The 23,641-nt window shown below is 48.3% G+C and overlaps 1 protein-coding gene across 4 annotated transcripts in view; it reads left to right on the forward strand.

Moving 5' to 3' along the window:
- The window catches only part of LOC139228817 (kazrin-like), a 387,245-nt gene that overhangs the window by 311,697 nt on the left and 51,907 nt on the right, over positions 1 to 23,641 (forward strand). For all 4 annotated transcript variants that reach the window (XM_070860217.1, XM_070860221.1, XM_070860218.1 and 1 more), the window contains 3 exons: positions 8,622 to 8,827; positions 16,034 to 16,152; positions 17,972 to 18,203. In XM_070860217.1, the coding sequence (XP_070716318.1) occupies positions 8,622 to 8,827; positions 16,034 to 16,152; positions 17,972 to 18,203 (557 nt within the window). The remainder of the gene's footprint in view (positions 1 to 8,621; positions 8,828 to 16,033; positions 16,153 to 17,971; positions 18,204 to 23,641) is intronic.

A 23,641-nucleotide genomic window follows, 5' to 3' on the forward strand; every position in this document is an offset into this window, starting at 1 on the left:
CTGATGACTGAAAATAGTATGAAATTCTCGGGAATATTGGTCGGCCATGTTCATTGACATAGCTGTCTGACAAGCTAAATCAAAAGTCAAGTTAGGAGTTGTCAATAACTTTCTTCTGATCGCATCATTTTTCATCCCACGAACAAAGTGGTCACGCAATGCTCGGTCCTGAAAGTTTTTGAAATTACAGTGAATGGATAGCTTTTTTAATGCTACAATGTACTCACTGATATTTTCTTAGGTTAACTGATCTCGTATTCCGAAATGATAACTTTCAGCAATTTCCAGGGGCTTAGGGCTGTAGTGCTGTCTGCTTAAGAATTGTGTCCTTTGGCTTGACAAACACAAGCAAATTTTTCAAGGTTTCATACACCTCGGGCCCTGCTTCAGTTAAGAAACTAGCCCTTTGTTGTTCCAACACTACCCGGTTATGGTTTTCATCAATGGGGACTTTGATGATATTTGCAGTGAAAAACATTTCTAGCCGTTCCACATACGCTCTGAAACTTTCACGGTCACGTTGAAACCCCCCCAAATGCCATATTATTCCTATAGACGCAGCCATCTGAACTCTGGCAGTTCAAACAAGTGTGCTTGTAATTTACCTAGGATTTGTAGCTGTTAATCAAAACAGGGAAGCTCTCAAAATCTCTCTGTCGGTTGGCTGAATCCTCCACCAACAAAAATTTCAGCTTTTTTTTCCTGATAAACTCATCTTCGTCACCATTGTTATATTTTCAGTAACTCACAGAAACACACACAGCCTTAAGATGGCAGCATATACCGGAACTCATCAGTCAGGTGACCTGTTCCCTTTATTATAAACAGCCCTGGCTGCAGTACCACAGGAGTCCATAAGTGGAGCTATATATATTACACTACCCTTATCAACTTTCTCCATTACTTCCTCAATGACCTCAATCAAGTTGTCAAACACAATTTGCTGTTAACAAATCCGTGCTGGCTTTCATTTATTAACCCATATGTTTCCAAGTGCCAATTAATTTTGTCCCGGATTATTGTATCTAAAAGTTTCCCCATCACCAATATTAGACTGTTTGGCCTGTAATTGTCTGGTTTATCTTTCTCCCCTTCTTTGAACAGGGGTGTAACATTTGCAATCCTCCAGTCCTCTGGCACCACTCCCATATCTAAATTGTGGCCAGAGCCTCTGCAATTTCCACCCTTACTTCCTAGGATGCATCCCATCCAGACAGGGTGACTTTCCTACTTTGAGCACTACCAACCTTTCAAGTACCTCCTCTTTATCTACTTTTATCTTAGCCAATTTCTCTATACTACCTCCTCCTTTACTGTGACATTGGTGGGTTCCTCTTCTTTAGTGAATACAGATGCAAAGTATTCATTTAGTACCTCAGTCATGCCCTCTGCCTCCACAAGATCTCTTTTTTGGTCCCTAATCAGCCCCACTCTTGCTTTGACTACCTTACTATTTATATATTTATAAAATACTTTATGGTTTGCTTTTATTTTAGCCACTAATCTATTCTCATACACTTTCTTTGCCCCTCTTATTTCCATTTTCAGTGCTCCTCTGTACTTTTTGTATTCAGCTTGGTTCTCTACTGTATTAGGAGCCTGATATTTATCATAAGCCTTTTTCTGTTTCATTTTATCTTTAGTCATCCAGGGAGCTCTAGCTTTGGATGCCCATCCTTTCTCCTTCGTGGGAATGTGTCTAGTCTGTACCAGAACTATCTCCTCTTTGAAGGCCTCCAATTGCGCTGTTACTACTTTACCTGCCAATCTTCGATTCTAATCCACCTGGGCCAGATCCATTTTTCAGCTCACTGAAATTAGTTGTCCTTCAGTTGAGCATTTTCACATTTGAATGTTCCTTGTCCTTTTCCATAACTACTCTAAACTTAATGATGTTGTGATCGCTGTTTCCCAAATGCTTCCCCACTGGAACATGCTCCACTTGCCCCACTTCATTCCCCAGTACCAGATCCAGCACTGCTTCCTTCCTTCCTTGTTGGGTTGGATATATACTGATCAAGAAAGTTCTCTGACGAGGAAAAATCCCTCTGATGTGTGCTCGGAGATGAGGGGGATTCTCCACAGAGGACGAGGTATAAGCGCACCAGCAGACCGGGATAGAATTGTCATCTATGTAATATAAACCTTGTGCTCAGTATCTCGCAGCCCCAGCACGCTCGCTCCCCACATGGATGAGTCTGACAGCCTGGAACAGGCTGTTACAAGGAGCAGAAAAATTATTGTTTAATAACTAGTCTTTTTCTGAGCACTAGATATAATGTCTGTCACAGCTGGGGATTCGAGATTAATTCAGTTTTGGATAAATGCAACAAAAACTCATTCTGTCAATAGTGGGCTGACAACAATGAGGCTGTCAACTGCTTTCTGCAGCTCTGCTTGTGAGTGACATGTCTGTGTGTGAGAGACATGGCTCTGACTCTGAGCGACATGTCTGTGTGTGAGAGATGTGCCTCTGATTGTGAGTGACATGTCTGTGTGTGAGAGATGTGCCTCTGATTGTGAGCAGCGTGACTCTGATTGTGAGCAAATACATGTGAATGGCCCCTTTGGATGCTGAAAAGCCCCAAGTTATTCCTCATAGCCCATCCCTCTAAAAATGTGAAACATTTTAATCAATTGCTGTCCAATGATTGGCGCCACTACTGCTCTCTCCTCCAGTGCACTCGGAGAGAGATGACATGGCTGTTTTAGAATCAGAGTGGATGCAAAACTGATTCATATTGTACATGAGCTTTCTGGGAGTGAATTGGCAATGTTACCAGACATCATCATCATAGGCAATCCCTCGGAATCGAGGAAGACTTGCTTCCACTCTTAACATGAGTTCTTAGGTGACTGTACAGTCCAATACGAGAACCACAGTCTCTGTCACAGGTGGGACAGATAGTCGTTGAGGGAAGGGGTCGGTGGGATTGGTTTGCCACACACTCTTTCCGCTGCCTGCACTCGATTTCTGCATGCTCTCAGAGACGAGACTCGAGGAGCTCAGCACCTTCCCAGATGCACTTCCTCCACTTAGGGCGATCTTTGGCCAGGGACTCCAAGGTGTCAGACACCACTAGTGTGATTCACACAGAGGGTACTACACATGAACCTATTTGATGAAAGATGGAGATCTATTGATGAAAGTTGTCAATGGCTTCAAATGCTGGTCTACTCGCCGTCATGGTAACATCAGTGTTGCAACAAGGACAGTTTTGCTTGCCAATTTTCTTCACATTGTGTCAGCTGTGGCTCAGTGGGTAGCACCCTTGCCTCTGAGTCAGAAGGTTGTGGGTTCAAGCCCCACTCCAGAGACTTGAGCACAAAAATCTAGGCTGACCTTCCAATGCAGTACTGAGGAGGTGCTGCACTGTCTGAGGTGCCTTCTTTCGGATGAGATGTTAAACTGAGGTCCTATCTGTTCCCTCAGGTGGATGTAGAAGACCCTATGGCACTATTTTGAACCGATAACAGATTATCTGGTCATTATCACATTGCTGTTTGTGGGAGCTTGCTGTGTGGAAATTGGCTGCTGCGTTTCCCACGTTCCAATAGTGACTACACTCCAAAAGTACCTCATTGGCTGAGGTTGTGGAAAGCACTATATAAATGCAAGTCTTTCTTTTCCTCCTCTCTTCTGAGTTGGCTCCTGTTGGGTGGGGTACAGCTCCACTGGTGCTGGTTGGCTTCCGGAACCATTCCCAATCCCATTTTTTCCACAAGCGTTGGCCGGCTATTTGTTCATGGAGGACATCACAGTCGTGGCTGTCCTCACATGCACACTTCTAGCAGCAGGGTCCTTGGGCTGTGAGCAGGAGCAGGAACCAAGGCTGATCTTTCACTCCTTAGCCCAGGGGTGCTGAAGCCCTACTGCTGCCTGAGTGAGCTGAGGCAACTGACTCCAGAGTCGAGAAAGAAATCTGGGATCTTCTGAACCATGTTGCTCAGATACAATCTGCAATTATAAACTGAGCCACAAGGGGAGCTGCTGAGCTGGTGTTTAACCTCTCCCAGCTATTGACAGTTCATTATTGCCTTGCAAAGATTTCTGTGCAGATCTAGAGCACTACTATTAAATGAAATACTCTCACTTTCACTTGTATTAAATGAAATACTCTCACTTTCACTTGTATTAAATGAAATGCTCTCGCTTTCACTTGTTTTAAATGAAATACTCTCACTTTCACTAGTATTACATTTAAATCTCTTACTTTGTTCATATTTTCATATGAACTTTAAACATTTTGGGCACCTAATATTACAGCATTACATGTTTTGGTCAGGTGCAGCAGGGGTTCGATATAGGGTAAAGCTTGCAATGCCCACTTCTCCCGTCCCACCAATGTGCCTCATCCTCAACTTTAGAAGAGCGCCCTCTACTGGACCAATGTGATGTTTCTATTTCCCAATCAGACTCCGATTGCTGGTCCGTTGTGGAGTAAGCTCCCAGTTGCAGGCAATTCTGCCCATGTGCATGCCCAGCCCCATCTCACGTGCGATCCCATACATGCTAGCCGAGAGAAAGAGGAGATTTCCTTCTCAGGATTGCGTCTGGGTTTGAGCCCATGCCACAGAAGTAAGGAGAGGGCAATGTCAGGTAAATTCACACGTCCCGCACTTCCAGCAGAGTGCAGGTTGGAGACAGGGCTACAAAATAGGCCCACTCTCCCTCTGGGCATGGCTCCCCATTGCAATCCAATCCCTCCAAACTCTCTCTAATAATCAGCACCAAATTACCAGAGAATCTGATAAACTCGGGCTCAGAGCCAGATGCTGGGACTCGATATTTATAACAGAAATATATTAATTGGAATCCAAAAGTTACACAGTCATTTAAGCAACACCTCAATTTTAAAATTCTCATCCTTGTTTTCAAATCCGTCCATGGCCTCGCTCCACCATTGGTGGCCGTGCCTTCAGCTAACTAGGCCCTAAGCTCTGGAATTCTCTCCCTAAACCTCACCATCTCTCTACCGCTACCCTCCTTTAAGATGCTCCTTAAAACCTACATCTTTGACCAAGCTTTTGGTCCGCTGTCCTAATATCTCCTTATGTGGCTTGGTGTAAAATTCTGCTTGATAACGTTCCTATGAAGTGCCTTGGGATATGTTACTATGTTAAAGGCGCTCATTAAATGTAAATTATTGTTGCTGTCATTGATAGGTACTGTATTAAATAGATGTTTGCTGTTTTGGGAAAAGATTTCCCAACTGATAGATTGAAAGCTGTGTTTGATGTAAACATAGAGAGGTTACTTTGATGGAGAGGATCTGGTCTGTGTTACTGCAGCAGAAATTCAGGGATGAGCAGTTCAAACTGTGTTGTCTGGGACAGAGTTTTAAATAAAGAACTTAATTAAAATCTGAATAATATATGTTTAGAACGCTGGTAACTGGTATTCTCGATCTTTAAGCAAGGTGGGGCATGAGCAGTTGCTGTGTGGTAATAACACACACTAATCGGGTTTCATTGCTCAGCAACTCTCTGAATGCAGAACACAATAGGAGTGAGGACAGCAGGTATCGGCAGGGCCATTAGAAACACAGGAGTGGAAATTCGGTTGGAGGTTCGGGTGATAATGGCGGCTGGGCGATAAACTTTGCGCCGGCAAATGGTTTGCGTCTGCAGCCACAAAATTGAGCAGCTGGGCCCTGAGTATGGGGCGGAGCGTTAAGGGAGGCGTTCCACACCTCTCTTAGGCCGCTAGGCCGGCTGAGCAACTGAAATTCCTGAGCTAAAGAGCCGGCCTCGGAACGCCCTTAGACAGGCTTCCCTGGAAAAAAAAACGGAAAAAAAACATTCCCAATATCTTGCTCACTCCGCATGGACAAATCGCAAAAATGAAACAAAAAAATCACACTTACCTCATGCAGTAATTCCGTATCTCACCGCCACCGGGACAGCTCTGACTGCCCGCCTTCCCAGGTGGTCCCACTAGGGCGCGCTATGGGGCACTACGTTGCCGACTGCAAACAAATTCCTCAACGGTGTTGCAACCGTGGGCGTTGCACACCGGCTGGACTCTCCCGGGCGGGGCGCTGGAAGCTGGTCACCTGGCCAGAAATCATTTCCACCGCCATTATTGCCCCTCCGGGGCGCGAACAGAGGCAGCAACAGACAGAAAATCCACCCCATACAGTTTAATCTATCCATACTGCACAATCTCCTCCAACCAAGTGTCTCCATGCACCCTCCAAATGAGGGTGAGGCCGTGCTGAAAGGTATACAGGGCAGGCACGGTAAGTGAAGCCAGATCTGCATTGTACAAAGCATTAAAACCGAACAGCAAAATACAGCAGGTGCTGGAAATAGCAACAGTAATTGCTGGAGACACTCAGCAGGTCAAGCAGCATCTGCGGAGAGATCTCATGGCACTATTTTGAAATTATCCCCAGTGGCCTGGCCAATACTTAGCCCTCAAACAACATCATCACTAACACAGATTATCTGGTCATTATCACATTGCTGTTTGTTTAAGCTTGCTGTGCGCAAATTGGCTGCCGCGTTTCCTACATTACAACAGTGACTACACTCCAAAAGTACTTCATCGGTTGTAAAGCATTTTGGAATGTCCAGAGGTCTTGAAAAGTGCTATATAAAGTCATTTCCTTGAACCCACATCCTCATTATTACACTGTTAATATCCCACACCCCTTAATATTACTGTTAATACCCCACACTTAATATTACATTCTATAACCACTACTTTATTTTCCTCCTTCAGGTTTCTTGCTTTACCCCTCTCCGGGTCACTAACTATTGTTGAAGTCCAGCTCCACAGACAGCAGCTCTCCCAACCTCCTCTATACAGCTCCTATACCTCCCCTATACAGCTCCTATATCTCCCCAATACTGCTCCTATACAGCTCATATACCTCCCCTATACAACTCCTATACCTCCCCTATACTACTCCTATACAGCTCCTATACCTCCCCTATTCAGCTCCTATACCTCCCCATCACAGCTCCTATATCCCCCCTATACAGCGCCTATACCTCCCCTATATTGCTCCTATACTCTCCTATACCATTCCATGCAGCTCCTATATAATTCCTGTGGGCCATTCTTCCTTTGTGAGGCTCCACTATAGGGTCAGCACAGCTCAGCCACATCCTCATCCTGTCTTCATTCAGTATCCTTCCATCTGTAATTCTAGCAGGAATCACTGCGCAGAAGTCAGGAACCGTAGCTCCCCACCCCACCCCCGAAGTCAAGGGATACTAGTGGTCCAACACCATCCTCTCAGTTGAGGACAGTTAACTGAGCACAGGCTACCAATTGAATCTGGATCTTCCTGACTTGTACAATGTTAGAAATATTCCACGATTTATAACATATGCAATTGGCTAGATAATTGAGGCAGGAAAGAGTACAGGTGTGTGGGCAAAGTACCTATGAGTGAGGAAGATAGTGTGATGAACAGAGTCTTGACCAGACCCCATGATCATATTGAATGGTGGTGCAGGCTTGAAGGGCCGAATGGCCTACTCCTGCACCTATTTTCTACGTTTCTATCTGGAGCACTGCATTCAGTTTTGGGCATTGCACCTCAGGAAGGATACATTGGTCTTGGAGTGGGTGGAGCGTAGATTCACCTCAATGATACTGAGGATAAACGGGTTAAATTGTGAGGACAGGTTGCATGGACTTGGCTTATATAACCGTGAGTTTAGAAGATTGCGGGGTGATGTAATGGGATAATGGGAACAGTAGCACAGTGAGTAATGTTACTGGACCAGTAATCCAGAGGCCTGGACTAATGATGTTCAAATCCTACTGTGACAGCTGGGGAATTTAAATTCAATTAATTAAATCTGGAATTAAAAAGCTAGTATCAGTAATGGTGACCATGAAACTACTGGATTGTCATAAAAACCCATCTGGTTCACTAATGTCCTTTAGGGAAGGAAATCTGCCGTCCTTACCCGGTCTGGCCTATCTGTGACTCCAGACCGACAGCAACGTGATTGACTCCTAACTGCCCCCTGAAATGGTGGCTCACCACTGCCTTCTCAGGGGCAATTAGTGATGGGCAATAATTGCTGGCTGAGCCAGCGACACCCACATCCCATGAATGAATTTTTTTTTAATCGAGATGTTTAAAATGACAAAGGGATTCGATAGAGTAGATATGGAGAAGTTATTTTCTCTGGTGGGAGAATCCAGAACAAGGGGACATAATCTTAAAATTAGAGCTGGGCCGTTCAGGAATGAAATCACGAAGCACTTTTTCACACAAAGGGCAGAAGAAATCTGGATCTTTCTCCCCAAAAGGCTGTGGATGCTGATTCAACTGAAATTTTCACGGCTGAGATCGACAGATTATTATTGGACAAGGGTTTTCAAGAGATATGAAGTTAAGGTAGGTAAATGGAGTTGAGGTACAGATCAGCCATAACCTAAATGAATGATGGAACAGGCTCGAGGGGCTGAATGGCCTGCTCCTTAACCTGTTTTCCGATGACAGTAGGCTTCAGCTGTCTGCTTATTTTATCACCGTCACTTTGAATCTGGGAAGTAACAGCAGCGTTTTGCTGTAACAGTGTCATGACGTCGGTCTGGTTAAAAAATGTTGTTCTGTGACGTTACTGAGGTTAACTTTTTCCATTCCCGACAGATTCTGACAGTCTGTCCAGCCCCACGCACCTGAGCCTCAGCCTATCGGAGGGGGACGAGCAGCTGGACAGGCTGCAGCAGGTGGAGATCGCAAGAACCATGCCAATGTCTCAATGGAAAGCTGGTACTGTGCAGGCCTGGCTGGAGGTTGTCATGGCGATGCCAATGTACATCAAGTCCTGCACAGAGAATGTCAAAAGTGGAAGGGTAAGAATATGGGAACCCAGCCTGCATATTTCACTCTTCCCTAGTCCAGGGATCCTATCGTACCCCAGAGATTGGCTCATGTGCAATAGACGTAGGAACACCCCTCTGCTGGGACTCCGGTGAGTGCCGATAGAGGGAGAGGGGCACTCATTCACATTGACCAACCCACAACACAGTACGTGAGAGAGGGAGAAATATCTGCCCCCCTCCCCCCCCATCCGCAAGTCCCCTGTGCTCTGCAGCCTCGTGCTCTTCTTATTCTTGGCGAATCACATTACTAACACCCTTGGATAAGTGAAAATTGAAGAGGATGAAATATATCAGCACAGCCTGACGTAAAACCTAAGCTCCATACTATGACTGTTTATCTGCAATTTATGTAATTACTGAGTGTTGCCCGAAGGACTCTACTGGAGAAATCTATTCTTTTTCTTGTGAAACCTGCAGTAATTAGATGGCATCAAGCTTGGGTATTAATCAGCCGTAGGTTGCAGGAGGGGGCGAAGACGGGGAGAGGGGAGCAGTCCCATCCTGTCGAGGTGCTGGAGCATGAAACAGTATGCTAATCCTTGAATTCACAGAGTGAAGGTGCAGGGAGGAGGAAGACCAGGAACGACAGGATATTTGGGGCTAGTATAGCCTAGTCTGCTTCAAAACCTTGGCTGGCTGTTAGTATCACCAAGCGCAATCCCAATCTTGCTGTTTTATTGATCTCTAAAGTCCATTCACAACCAAATCCGAGCCTTTCCAGCTCGCTGATCTGCGTGCAGTGTTGTGTTATGGTCCATGTATTCCTAAAAGTGCTGAGGCTCCCCCAACCCTTTACTCACTGGGTGGTCCGAGGCTGCCCCAGACCCTCTCTCACTGGGGGGTCCGAGACCTACTGCCCCAGCCCCTCACTCACTGGGTGGTCCGAGGCTGCCCCAGACCCTCTCTCACTGGGGGGTCCGAGGCTGCCCCAGACTCTCTCTCACTAGGGGGTCCGAGACCTACTGCCCCAGACCCTCTCTCACTGGGTGGTCCAAGACCGAGGCTGCCCCAGACTCTCACTCACTGGGGGGCCCGAGGCTGCCCCAGACTGGGGGGTCCGAGACCGAGGCTGCCCCAGACCCTCTCTCACTGGGGGGTCCGAGACCTGCTGCCCCAGACCCTCTCTCACTGGGGGGTCCGAGGCTGCCCCAGACCCTCTCTCACTAGGGGGTCCGAGACCTATTGCCCCAGACCCTCTCTCACTGGGGGGTCCGAGGCTGCCCCAGACTCTCTCTCACTAGGGGGTCCGAGACCTACTGCCCCAGACCCTCTCTCACTGGGGGGTCCGAGGCTGCCCCAGACCCTCTCTCACTGGGGGGTCCGAGACCTACTGCCCCAGACCCTCTCTCACTGGGGGGTCCGAGGCTGCCCCAGACCCTCTCTGACTGGGGGGTCCGAAGCTGCCCCAGACTCTCTCTCACTAGGGGGTCCGAGACCTACTGCCCCAGACCCTCTCTCACTGGGGGGTCCGAGGCTGCCCCAGACCCTCTCTCACTGGGGGGTCCGAGACCTACTGCCCCAGACCCTCTCTCACTGGGGGGTCCGAGGCTGCCCCAGACCCTCTCTGACTGGGGGGTCCGAAGCTGCCCCAGACTCTCTCTCACTAGGGGGTCCGAGACCTACTGCCCCAGACCCTCACTCACTGGGGGGTCCGAGGCTGCCCCAGACTCTCTCTCACTGGGGGGTCCGGGGCTGCCCCAGACCCTCTCTCACGGGTGGGTCCAAGACCTACTGACCCAGACCCTCTCTCACTGGGTGGTCCAAGACCGAGGTTGCCCCAGACCCTCTCTCACTGGGGGGTCCGAGACCTACTGCCCCAGACCCTCTCTCACTGGGTGGTCCAAGACCGAGGCTGCCCCAGACCCTCACTCACTGGGGGGCCCGAGGCTGCCCCAGACCCTCTCTCACTGGGGGGCCCGAGGCTGCCCCAGACTCTCTCACTGGGTGGTCCAAGACCGAGGCTGCCCCAGACCCTCTCTCACTGGGGGTCCGAGGTTGCCCCAAACCCTCCCTCACTGGAGGCTGAGACCGAGGCTGCCCCAGACCCTCACTCACTGACTGCCCCAGACCCTCTCTCACTGGGTGCTCTGAGGCTGCCTCAGCCCCTCACTGGGGGGTCCGAGGCTGCCTCGACCCCTCACTCACTGAGGGCCAACACTACGACTGCCCCAATTTCTTGCGGCACCATAATTGGCAATTTAGGCCAGTAAGATTGGTTGCTTCGACGGCAATCTGGCCGACAGGTGCTTACACTCAGATTTCCTGTCGATCTCATTAGCATATTCAGAAATTTAAAAAACAGCTTCATCAAATCGAATTCAGTGGAAACAATCGGAGGCCTAGGGGCGCGCTGAACGTACAGCACATTCCCTCTTTAAATCCCGCATTATGTATGAAAATTAAAGTTTGAAGCCATCAAATCATCATTTAGACACATTAGGCACAGCATATTTAAGAAAATGCAATCCTGGAAGCTTTTCAATTTTTAATTCTGATGCCTTAAAAATGCAATCGAAGATACAGAAAATACAATTGCAGATCACAGTGAGGAGAAATAAAAAAAGATTGTTTCATAAAAATTCTACTCAAACACCAGCACTATGACTGGGTTCCGCATGCGCCGAAAACGCTGGGTGTAAATTTCACTCCTGGCGGAAATGCAGGAAACTCCCGTTCTCTGGTCATTTACATGGGGGCGGAGCTATGTTAATGAGCGGAGAGATTTGGCGAAGGATTTGCTGAATCGGTACAAAAGATGGAGGAAGCTCCAGCGTAGCGTAAAACCAACATGCTACTCACGCCCAAATTTCCTCAATCTTTTTTCCGCTGAAAATCGGCATTGCGTTGTATTTACGCCGTTGTTTGGCCGCAAGTTTCACGGAAATTCCGGGACTTTGCTGAAGCGGCACGTCCACGTGGAGTGAGGTACCGAAAATCCCGTGGAACCGTACCATAGGCAGAACCTGTGTCTTTAGGAGAGGGAGGGAGGAAAGCAGGAGGGTAACTCGCTGTAAGGGCGAGGGAGTAGGAATAGGCACTGCAAATGGCCAGCTGGGAAACTTTATACTGATCGTAAAATCAATTCTGGTTGTAATGGTTTCGAGAGTTTATAAACAGTTCAAGTTGTTGTGTCAGATATTGATGACACGCCGTCCAATCAATACGCAATACCGTCGCAGTTACTGGCTGCAAGAAAGACGGTCAGAACCTGTGGGAGGCAGCTGCCAGTGACTGCAAGGTGCCGTTTCAGGGAAATGACCAAACTGCACAGTGATTAAAGTGACTTCAAATTAATTTATCGCGGCTGTCCGCCTGGATTGTGCCAAGCAACTGAGGATAGGGCGGGATCATCCTTCCAAACAGTATGTGATCTTTTAACACTCTGGTATCTCGCGCACACAGACCAATGTCCTAGGGGGAGTATTTGCTGGTGCTGTTGGGGAGGATTTCAACTAATATGGGAGGGGGATGGGAACCAATGCAGGGAGACAGAGGGAAACAAAAAGGAGGCAAAAGCAAAAGACAGAAAGGAGATGAGGAAAAGTGGAGGGCAGAGAAACCCAAGGCAAAGAACAAAAAGGGCCACTGTACAGCAAAATTCTAAAAGGACAAAGGTTGTTAAAAAAAAACAAGCCTGAAGGCTTTGTGTCTTAATGCAAGGAGTATCCGCAATAAGGTGGATGAATTAATTGTGCAAATAGATGTTAACAAATATGATGTGATTGGGATTACGGAGACGTGGCTCCAGGATGATCAGGGCTGGGAACTCAACATTCAGGGGTATTCAACATTCAGGAAGGATAGAATAAAAGAAAAAGGAGGTGGGGTAGCATTGCTGGTTAAAGAGGAGATTAATGCAATAGTTAGGAAAGACATTAGCTTGGATGATGTGGAATCTATATGGGTAGAGCTGCAGAACACCAAAGGGCAAAAAACATTAGTAGGAGTTGTGTACAGACCTCCAAACAGTAATAGGGATGTTGGGGAGGGCATCAAACAGGAAATTAGGGGTGCATGCAATAAAGGTGTAGCAGTTATAATGGGTGACTTTAATATCCACATAGATTGGGCTAGCCAAACTGGAAGCAATACGGTGGAGGAGGATTTCCTGGAGTGCATAAGGGATGGTTTTCGAGACCAATATGTTGAGGAACCAACTAGGGGGTAGGCCATCTTAGACTGGGTGTTGTGTAATGAGAGAGGATTAATTAGCAATCTCATTGTGCGAGGCCCCTTGGGGAAGAGTGACCATAATATGGTGGAATTCTGCATTAGGATGGAGAATGAAACAGTAAATTCAGAGACCATGGTCCAGAACTTAAAGAAGGGTAACTTTGAAGGTATGAGGCGTGAATTGGCTAGGATAAATTGGCGAATAATACTTAGGGGGTTGACTGTGGATGGGCAATGGCAGACATTTAGAGACCGCATGGATGAATTACAACAATTGTACATTCCTGTCTGGCGTAAAAATAAAAAAGGGAAGGTGGCTCAACCGTGGCTATCAAGGGAAATCAGGGATAGTATTAAAGCCAAGGAAGTGGCATACAAATTGGCCAGAAATAGCAGCGAACCTGGGGACTGGGAGAAATTTAGAACTCAGCAGAGGAGGACAAAGGGTTTGATTAGGGCAGGGAAAATGGAGTACGAGAAGAAGCTTGCAGGGAACATTAAGGCGGATTGCAAAAGTTTCTATAGGTATGTAAAGAGAAAAAGGTTAGTAAAGACAAACGTAGGTCCCCTGCAGTCAGAATCAGGGGAAGTCATAACTGGGAACAAAGAAATGGCAGACCAATTGAACAAGTACTTTGGTTCGGTATTCACTAAGGAGGATACAAACAACCTTCCGGATGTAAAAGGGGTCAGAGGGTCTAGTAAGGAGGGGGAACTGAGGGAAATCTTTATTAGTCGGGAAATTGTGTTGGGGAAATTGATGGGATTGAAGGCTGATAAATCCCCAGGGCCTGATGGACTGCATCCCAGAGTACTTAAGGAGGTGGCTTTGGAAATAGCGGATGCATTGACAGTCATTTTCCAACATTTCATTGACTCTGGATCAGTTCCTATCGAGTGGAGGGTAGCCAATGTAACCCCACTTTTTAAAAAAGGAGGGAGAGAGAAAACAGGGAATTATAGACCGGTCAGCCTGACCTCAGTAGTGGGTAAAATGATGGAATCAATTATTAAGGATGTCATAGCAGTGCATCTGGAAAATGGTGACATGATAGGTCCAAGTCAGCATGGATTTGTGAAAGGGAAATCATGCTTGACAAATCTTCTGGAATTTTTTGAGGATGTTTCCAGTAAAGTGGACAAAGGAGAACCAGTTGATGTGGTATATTTGGACTTTCAGAAGGCTTTCGACAAGGTCCCACACAAGAGATTAATGTGCAAAGTTAAAGCACATGGGATTGGGGGTAGTGTGCTGACGTGGATTGAGAACTGGTTGTCAGACAGGAAGCAAAGAGTAGGAGTAAACGGGTACTTTTCAGAATGGCAGGCAGTGACTAGTGGGGTGCCGCAAGGTTCTGTGCTGGGGCCCCAGCTGTTTACATTGTACATTAATGATTTAGACGAGGGGATTAAATGCAGTATCTCCAAATTTGCGGATGACACTAAGTTGGGTGGCAGTGTGAGCTGCGAGGAGGATGCTATTAGGCTGCAGAGTGACTTGGATAGGTTAGGTGAGTGGGCAAATGCATGGCAGATGAAGTATAATGTGGATAAATGTGAGGTTATCCACTTTGGTGGTAAAAACAGAGAGACAGACTATTATCTGAATGGTGACAGATTAGGAAAAGGGAAGGTGCAACGAGACCTGGGTGTCATGGTATATCAGTCATTGAAAGTTGGCATGCAGGTACAGCAGGCGGTTAAGAAAGCAAATGGCATGTTGGTCTTCATAGCGAGGGGATTTGAATACAGGGGCAGGGAGGTGTTGCTACAGTTGTACAGGGCCTTGGTGAGGCCACACCTGGAGTATTGTGTACAGTTTTGGTCTCCTAACTTGAGGAAGGACATTCTTGCTATTGAGGGAGTGCAGCGAAGATTCACCAGACTGATTCCCGGGATGGCGGGACTGACCTATCAAGAAAGACTGGATCAACTGGGCTTGTATTTACTGGAGTTCAGAAGAATGAGAGGGGACCTCATGAAAATGTTTACAATTCTGACGGGTTTAGACAGGTTAGATGCAGGAAGAATGTTCCCAATGTTGGGGAAGTCCAGAACCAGGGGTCACAGTCTGAGGATAAGGGGTAAGCCATTTAGGACCGAGATGAGGAGAAACTTCTTCACCCAGAGAGTGGTGAACCTGTGGAATTCTCTACCACAGAAAGTAGTTGAGGCCAATTCACTAAATATATTCAAAAGGGAGTTAGATGAAGTCCTTACTACTCGGGGGATCAAGGATTATGGCGAGAAAGCAGGAAGGGGGTACTGAAGTTTCATGTTCAGCCATGAACTCATTGAATGGCGGTGCAGGCTAGAAGGGCTGAATGGCCTGCTCCTGCACCTATTTTCTTTGTTTCTATGTTTCTATTACTGCCATTTAATCACAGTGCCGCATTTTATGCATCTTTTAATAAAGAACCACCCCCCTCCCCCATGGCTCAATACTGTGAGTCCTTAATTACCCACCCTGATACAGGGACCCAGCCTGAGCCCAGGTGGATGATAGAAATTGATGGATAATCGAGAATCCATGCAACTTAGTCTGATTTGATGGAGTTTAGATTCCAACTGGTCTATTTTAAATAACTAATTTGATAAAACCCCATCTCTCCACTTTAAAATGGAATATTCTCCCAGGCTCGAAGCCCTGATTCCCACTGATCTCCCAGGCTCGAAGCCCTGATTCCCACCGATTTCCCAGGCTCGAAGCTCTGATTCCCACTGATCTTCCAGGCTCGAAGCCCTGATTCTCACTGATCTTCTAGGCTCGAAGCCCTGATTCCCACTGATCTCCCAGGTCTGAGGCCCTGATTCCCACTGATCTCCCAGGCTCGAAGCCCTGATTCCCACTGATCTCCCAGGTCTGAGGCCCAGATTCCTTTTGATCACCTAAGCCCGAAGCCTTAACTCCAGGCCCAGACCCGAGCCCTGATGTCCACTGATCACATGTCCAGCCCCCCAGTGCATTTTGCCAGTTCTAATCTTTGCTCCTTTTTGTCGCAGGTACTATTGAGCCTGAATGATGATGATTTGGAGTTGGGCCTGGGAGTAAACAGCTCGATGCACCGGCGTAAACTGCGGCTGGCGATTGAGGACTACCGGGAAGCTGAGAGTGGGAAGGGGTAAGCAAAGAGCTTGGGTTTGAGGTAAAGCTCAGCCTTTCCCAGGTATCTGGTAGCCTCCTGATATCAGGGCCTCGGTAAGGATAGGGAACTGGCTGGACGTGTACCTGCAGAATTTTAGTGCTGGACCCTATCTGGATTTATAATGAACTGTACCACAGTGTGAATCAAGTGTCTGCAGCTCGTTATGGTCACCACACCCTCCTGTGCCAATTGCTGTCACCACACCCTCCTGTGCCAATTCTCCACACTCCAGCAGGTAGCTGACAGTGTTTTGCTCCTATTCGTTTCAAACTATTTAAAGCTTCTGCCCAATGAAACACATCACATTTGGCATTCGGCCCTCCTTGGGGGTGGGGATTGAGTGACAATTTTAGGGACCAAGAGGCTCCAAGATGATTTGGGTGATAATGAAAATTGGAACCAAGTTAATTCCCCCTGTGGCAGACTTGGTAAACAGTATCTTATCCAGCCAGTACACAGTAATTCAGGGCAGTTTCTCATACCCTCACCCCACAACCCTCACTTCACTCACCACACTCTCCCCTCACCCCACACTCTCCCCTCACCCCCCACTCTCCCCTCACCCCCCACTCTCCCCTCACCCCCCACTCTCCCCTCACCCCACACTCCCCCCTCACCCCACACTCTCCCCATACCCCACACTCTCCCCTCACCCCACACTCTCCCCTCACCCCACACTCTCCCCTCACCCCACACTCTCCCCTTACTCCACACTCTCCCCTCACTCCACACTCTCCCCTCACCCCACACTCTCCCCTCACCCCACACTCTCCCCTCACCCCACACTCTCCCCTCAACCTACATTCTCCCCTCAACCCACATCCTCAACCCTCACTCCACACCTCAACCCACATCCTCAACCCTCACTCCACACCTCAACCCACATCCTCAACCCTCACACACACTCTCACCCCACACCCTTGCCCCTCACCCATCACCACACACTCTTATCTCACCCCTCACCCCACACCCTCACCCCTCACACAACCTCACCTTCATCCCTCACACAACCTCACTCCTCACACCCTCACCCCTCACATCCTCACCCCTCACTCACAACCTCACCCCTCACTCACACCCTCATCACACACCCTCACCTCATCCCACAGCCTCACCTCACCCCACACCCTCATCCATACCCTCACCACAGCATAGAGTGGACTCACACAAACTCCACATGGATAATGATAAAGATCAGGGGTGTAAGAGAAGGGCGATGAGATTCTAAGTGTAAGGGGAGGGCAACATACAATATATTTTTTTAAAACCTCATTCTCTACAGGCTAGGGAGAAGACTGGTTGAAGTATATAAAATCATAAATAACTTAGATAAGGTAAATCCTGACTATTCCATTAAACTAAAACAAACTACTCTATAGAAAACTACTATACAGAAATATAAACGAGTGAATAGTAAATTTACATCAAATACCAGAAGGAACTCACGATATCACCTGACCCCTCCCCCCTAACACTTATGAGTCGTCACCTTGACGAAAATGGCACTGAGCTCTACCAACCCCTTTCCTCCTCAAACAGAACCAAGCATTAAGGCACTTCATTGCTGGCTCTGCATGTGCCTTGTGGGTTACGCAAGCCTCGGATGGTCTTTGACCCTGTTTCTCTATTGGAGGCAGCCAATCAGAAGGCTGGTTACACCTCACTGGACCTCCTTCCCCTGAAAACATCCGTAACTTTTACATGACTTGGGTAGATGTCGAACTAAATCTGCATCTGGCAATGATTGTAGCAAAGCTGTCAGCATTTCTGTCTGAACTGGTTATTATCTCTTTAGGTTGTCCAAGGCCTCAGAGCTGGACCACCATTGGGTCGCGAAGGCATGGCTCAACGACGTGGGCCTCCTGCAGTACTCTCAGGCTTTCCACAACCACCTTGTTGACGGACGCATGCTGAACTCGCTGACGAAGCGGGACCTGGAAAAATACTTGAATGTGTCGAAGAAATTTCACCAGATCAGTCTCCTGCTCGGCATTGAGCTGTTCCGTCAGTGGGACTTCAACAGAGAGGTGAAGTGTGTGTGTGTGTGTGTCAATGACAACCTCTGCTGATCACTTTACATTATATTGGCAATACAACCAAAGGGGGGATGAGGATATTTTTTTTACACACCGAGTTGTTGTGATCTGTGGAATGCACGGCCTGAAAGGGTGGTGGAAGCAGATTCAATAGTAACTTTCAAAAGGGTAGTGGATAAATATTCGAAAGAGAAACATTTGCAGGGCAATTGGATTTCAGGGGAGGCTAGATAAGGATATGAGGGAGAAGGGAATAGAGGGTTATGCTGATAGAGAGTTGGATGAGGAAAGACGGGAGGAGGCTCGAGTGGAGCATAACGCAGGCATGGACTGGTTGGGTCGAATGGCCTATTCCTGTGCCGTATATTCTATGTCATTCTATGGATAGCTCTTTGAAACAGCTGGCACAGGCAGGATGTTATTATTCTATCATTCTATATCTTAAAAAAACACTCCCTCCTCTACCAATCTTCTCCCCCACCCCTCCCCAGAAGGAATTGAAGCTTTACTGGGGGCAGTTACAGAGGGCGCAGTACTAGTTATTCTTTATGTGGAAGCCTTGATAGTGATCACTTAACAGGGGGAGGGGGCATCACAGCTTATCCTGACCCTCTCCTTGCTCAGCATTCACATATCTACACTTTCCGGCACAGGTCATTGGGAATAATCAGGAGTGGGAACCATGACCAATGTATTTTCCCACCTTGACCCAGGCTACCGAGGCCAACTGTGGTGCCCCTACTGCTGCCCTGGCAGGAAGCGTGGCTAGGACCTGTGCAGGAAACCCTGTCTCTGGTTCCTGTGCCGTGCTCAAGTGTTTAGATTGAATCCACAAGGAGCACCGATTTATACGTCTTGACACTGTTCTGAACCCGGCAGCTCATCTGTCACATGATGCTACGCCACCCATGGTCAGCTTAGATCCTGATCATTCATGTGCATCTTCTGTGCAAACTCCAAGCACTGTAATTATGTTATTGCTTGGCATACAATGTACACTCCAGGACAAGCAGTGCAATGGAGCTGCATTGTCACACTGTGAGGTTAAGTAGGTGAGTCACTCTGATAACAGTTTCTGGTAGGCTGGGAATTTACACATTTAATTGAGTTTTAATTGTGGAATTTAATTCCAGAGGGAAGCTGTCGAATTTTCTTCTTTGTTTGATCCGAGGTTTTACTAATTTGAGATCCCTGAAAACTGAGGACAGATATTTGCTCCGCCAATGATGGGATGTGCAGTGACAGCTCCCAGAGACACATAGAGAAAGACAGACCATAAATACAGCAATCAGAAAAGCAGTCTTGACAGTGTCAGCTGTGGCTCAGTGGGTAGCACTCTCGTCTTTGAGTCAGAAGGTTGTGCATTCAAACCCCACCCCAGACACTTGAACACATAATGGAGGTTACAAAAGCGAAATATTGCAGAAGCTGGAACCTGAAATAAAAATGGTAAATGCTGGAAATCTCAACTCACATAACGGAGGCTGATACTTCAGTGCAGTACTGAGGGAGTTCTTTTGGAGGAGACGTTAAACCGGGGCTCCGTCTGCCTCTCAGGTGGATGTACAAAATCCCATGCCGCTATTCGAAGAAGAGCAGGGGAGTTTTCCCCGGTGTCCTGGCCAATATTTATCCTTCAACCAACATCACTAAAACAGATTATTGGGTCATCATCACATTGCTGTTTGTGGGAGCTTGCTGTACACAAATTGGCTGCCGCATTCCATCAGTGACGACACTTCAATGGTACTTAATTGGCTATAAAGCACTTTGGGACGAACTGAGGTCATGAAAGGCACTATTTAAAAGCAAGTTCTTTCTTTGACAGAGAATGTAAAAAATAGATACAGACGAGGCTCCCAGCAATAGTGAGAAAAAATGAGAGAGATAAGGCGTAACAAGAAAAGCAATTGTTGGAAATCTGAAATAGAAAAACAGGAACTGCTGGAAATGCATAGGTTAGCCAAGGTCTGGAGGTATTAAAAAACAGGTTAACACTTCAAGTGGAGTTTATTAATCACGTCAACATTAATATGGTAATCTCCCATTTTTAATTCCCTGACCTTCCTGGAGAACATTCACTCGCACGGTCAGCTGCTCTCTGTCTCCTCCCTTTCGGAATATGCTGAAGCCGCAGTGTTTTCGTTTCAGGGAGCAGATTCCGCTCATGATACATGGGAGACAGATGATTCTGGAGAGATACAGGGCCCACGTTTCGGGCCTAGAACGGCGCAGCCCCGACCTGGACGCCCGTTTTTCGCGCCACAAAGTGCGCCTAAAAAAAACTTCCAGATTCTCCGGCTCCCTGCTGGTCCTCTTGAGTCAGGCGCGGTGCAGCACGAGCAGTTGGGGGCGGAGCCAGGTCCCTGCGCTGAAAACAGTGCCGGGTCCTCTGCACATGCGCGCTACAGTGGGCGCGCATGTGCAGTAGCTCCAGGCGCCCAAAACTGTGTGGGAGGGGCCCGAAGCACGCAGCCCCTAGCCCTGGCCGAATGGCCTCACTGGGGCTGCGTGCATAAGGCTCCTCACACGCCCAGCTCCTGCTTCCTCCGGCCCGACTCGACTCCCGCTTCCCACCCCCCCCCCCCCCCCCCGCCCCCGGACCCGACCCGACCCGACCCGCGCTCCCCCCCGACCTGACCTCCCTCTCCCTCAACCCCCCCGCCGACCTGAACCGAACTGACCTCCCTCCCACCACCCCCCCGACTCGCGCTCCCGACCCCCCATCCCGGACCGGACCCGACCCAACCCAACCTGACCTCCCTCCCTCCCCCCACCCCGACCCGAACCAACCCGATCTCAATCCCCCCCTCCCCCCCCCAACCCGACCCGCGCTCCCGACCCCGACCCGCGCTCCCGACACCTTCCCCCGGACCGGACCCAACCCAACCCAACCTGACCTCCTTCCCTCCCCCCCCCCCCCCCCCCCACCCGAACCAGCCCGACCTCAATCCTCCCCCCACCCCGACCCGACACGTGCTCCCGACCCCCACCACCCCCCTCCCGACCCGACCCAACGCCACCTACCTGTAAATCTGGTGCTGGGGATGGGCCCTGCCCGAAGTCTTGGGCCTGGCCGGGCCCGGCCCGTTCAGCCTCCCCCCCCTCCCCCCTTCTCCATCCCCCCCCCTTCTCCTTTCCCTCGCTTCTCCTCTCCCCTTCTCCTCTCCCCCCTTCCCCTCTCCTCTCCCCCCCTTTCCCCTTCCCCTTTCCCCCCCCACTCTCCCCCCCTTCTCCTCTCCTTCTCCCCCCCTCCCCCCTTCCCCTTTTCCTCCTCCCCCCTTCTCCTCCTCCTACCCCCCTTCTCCTCCTCCCCCTCCCCTTCCCCTTCTCCCCCCTCCCCCTTCCCCTTCTCCCCCCTCCCCTTCCCCTTCTCCTCCCCCTTCTCCTCCTCTCCCTTCCCCTTCTCCTCCTCCCCTTCTCTCCCCCTTCCCTCCCCCTTCTCCCCTGTCCCCCTTCCCCTCCTCCTGCCCCCCCTCTCTCCCTCTACCCCCCTCCTCCCCCTCCCCTCGCTGTCAGAAACACAGACACTGACAGACAGAGAGTGAGAGACACACACAGACAGACAGACAGAGAGATAGAGACACTGACAGAGACACACTGGGGTGGGGGGGGGGGGGGGGTGGGGGGGGACATCCCAGCACGCTGTTGGAGGGCTCCCGGTTCTGTAGTCAGTAAGTAGAAAATGTTTTATGTGTTGATTTTTTGATTTTTTTTTTAATTCTTAATTCTTATTAATTTTTTTTGATTGATTTATTGGTTGATTTATTGATGTTTTTATCATTTATTATTGATGATGGCTCTTTATTTGTAAAACTGAAGTATTTAATGTTTGTAAACTTCCCTTTAAACCCCCCCCCCCTCGCCATTCCCTACGCCTGATTTTCTAAAGTGTCGTCAAGGTTTTTTCGAGCGTACAAAAATCTTCACTTACTCCATTCTAAGTTAGTTTGGAGTAAGTTTTCACTGCCGAAACTTTGAAAACAGGCGTAAGTGGCCGGACACGCCCCCTTTTGAAAAATAAATTCTGTTCCAAAGTGAAACTGTTCTAACTGACTAGAACTGGAGCAAACTAAATGCCGAGAATTTGAATTTCTGATACTCCGTTCTACACCAGTTGCTCCAAAAAATCAGGAGCAACTGAGGCCGAAACTTGGGCCCACAGAGTGGTTGCATTGCTGGGAAGGGGAACAGGGTGCGGGGGGCGGGGGGCGGGGGAGACAGAGAAAAGAGACTGTTCTGAGAAGTGAATGCACAGTATTGTGAGGTCAGAGAGCCAATGAATGAATATCTTGGAACAACATTTAGTGAAAACAGTATAAAACAGAGTTTGCTTTGAACAAGGGAGTACTTGCACTTTTTTAGGCAAACCCAGGAAATAATAAAAACTTGGAATTCTACCTCTGAATAAAATATCCCGAGCCACAGAAACCTGCAGCCGTGCTCCGAATATTATGGCAATTTTCCACGGCCTTGTGATGCAGGAGGGATGGTTCAGCTGTCTCACAAGGCAGCACGTTGCTCAATGTACTGTTCTTGTCATCATACATTAGATGGCTTCCTGCTGTTTTGGTGCACTTGTTTGATGATATTTAAAGTGAAGACTATTGTAGAAGTAATAATGAGGTTTGAGTGCAGGGTACAGTTCCTCTCTGGATTTCATTTGCTCAGGTTAACTGGAGAACTGCCCACACTCCAACCAGTGCCAAACTCAAACACTCTCCTGCGCCCAACATTCAGTGACATGAAATGAGGACAGGCCCTGCTGAAAACCTGCGAGAAAAGTCAAGTTAACACTCTGTCTGTCGACCCATCACCACAGCCTCTGCCCAAATCGTTAACCGCTCCTGAGGCTGATGGGCCTGCGTTTCTTGTTCTCTGTGTTTATCTCTGTCTCCAGTGTCACAGATGGGAACATAGGGCCCAACTTCCCCAGGAGTTGCCCCGGTTTTTTTTGGAGCAACTAGATTTTTTTGGAGTAACTTAAATATCGCAATTCTCCCCATTTAATTTGCTCCAGTGTAAGTGAGTTAGTTAGGTTTTTTTTTAGTTTAGTTTTTTTTTCAAAAGGGGGCGTTACCAGCCACTTATGCCTGTTTTGGCCAGTTAATAGTTACTCCAAACTAACTTAGGCCAGCATATGAGGATGAGGCCACTTCTGTCTGCTCAGAAAAACCTTGCAGTGAATTAAGAAATCAGTGCAGATGGCCTCCAAATGACAGTGTTATGATAGGAATGCTAATTTTAAAAAAAATCCTAAGCAGCGAGACTGGACAGGATGTAGGTGCTATCAGCCTGATTAAACTGAGTATATTTTTAGTAAAGATAGCTAGATATTAAAGTACTGGAAAATCTTTGAAGATTCTTTTCTCCCCCTCCCCCCCCCCCCTTGGGTTGGATCAAAACTCTTCCCCTCCCCTCCCCATCAA

The sequence above is a fragment of the Pristiophorus japonicus genome, chromosome 18 (genome assembly GCF_044704955.1).
Source record: "Pristiophorus japonicus isolate sPriJap1 chromosome 18, sPriJap1.hap1, whole genome shotgun sequence".
NCBI classification, from domain to species: domain Eukaryota; kingdom Metazoa; phylum Chordata; class Chondrichthyes; family Pristiophoridae; genus Pristiophorus; species Pristiophorus japonicus.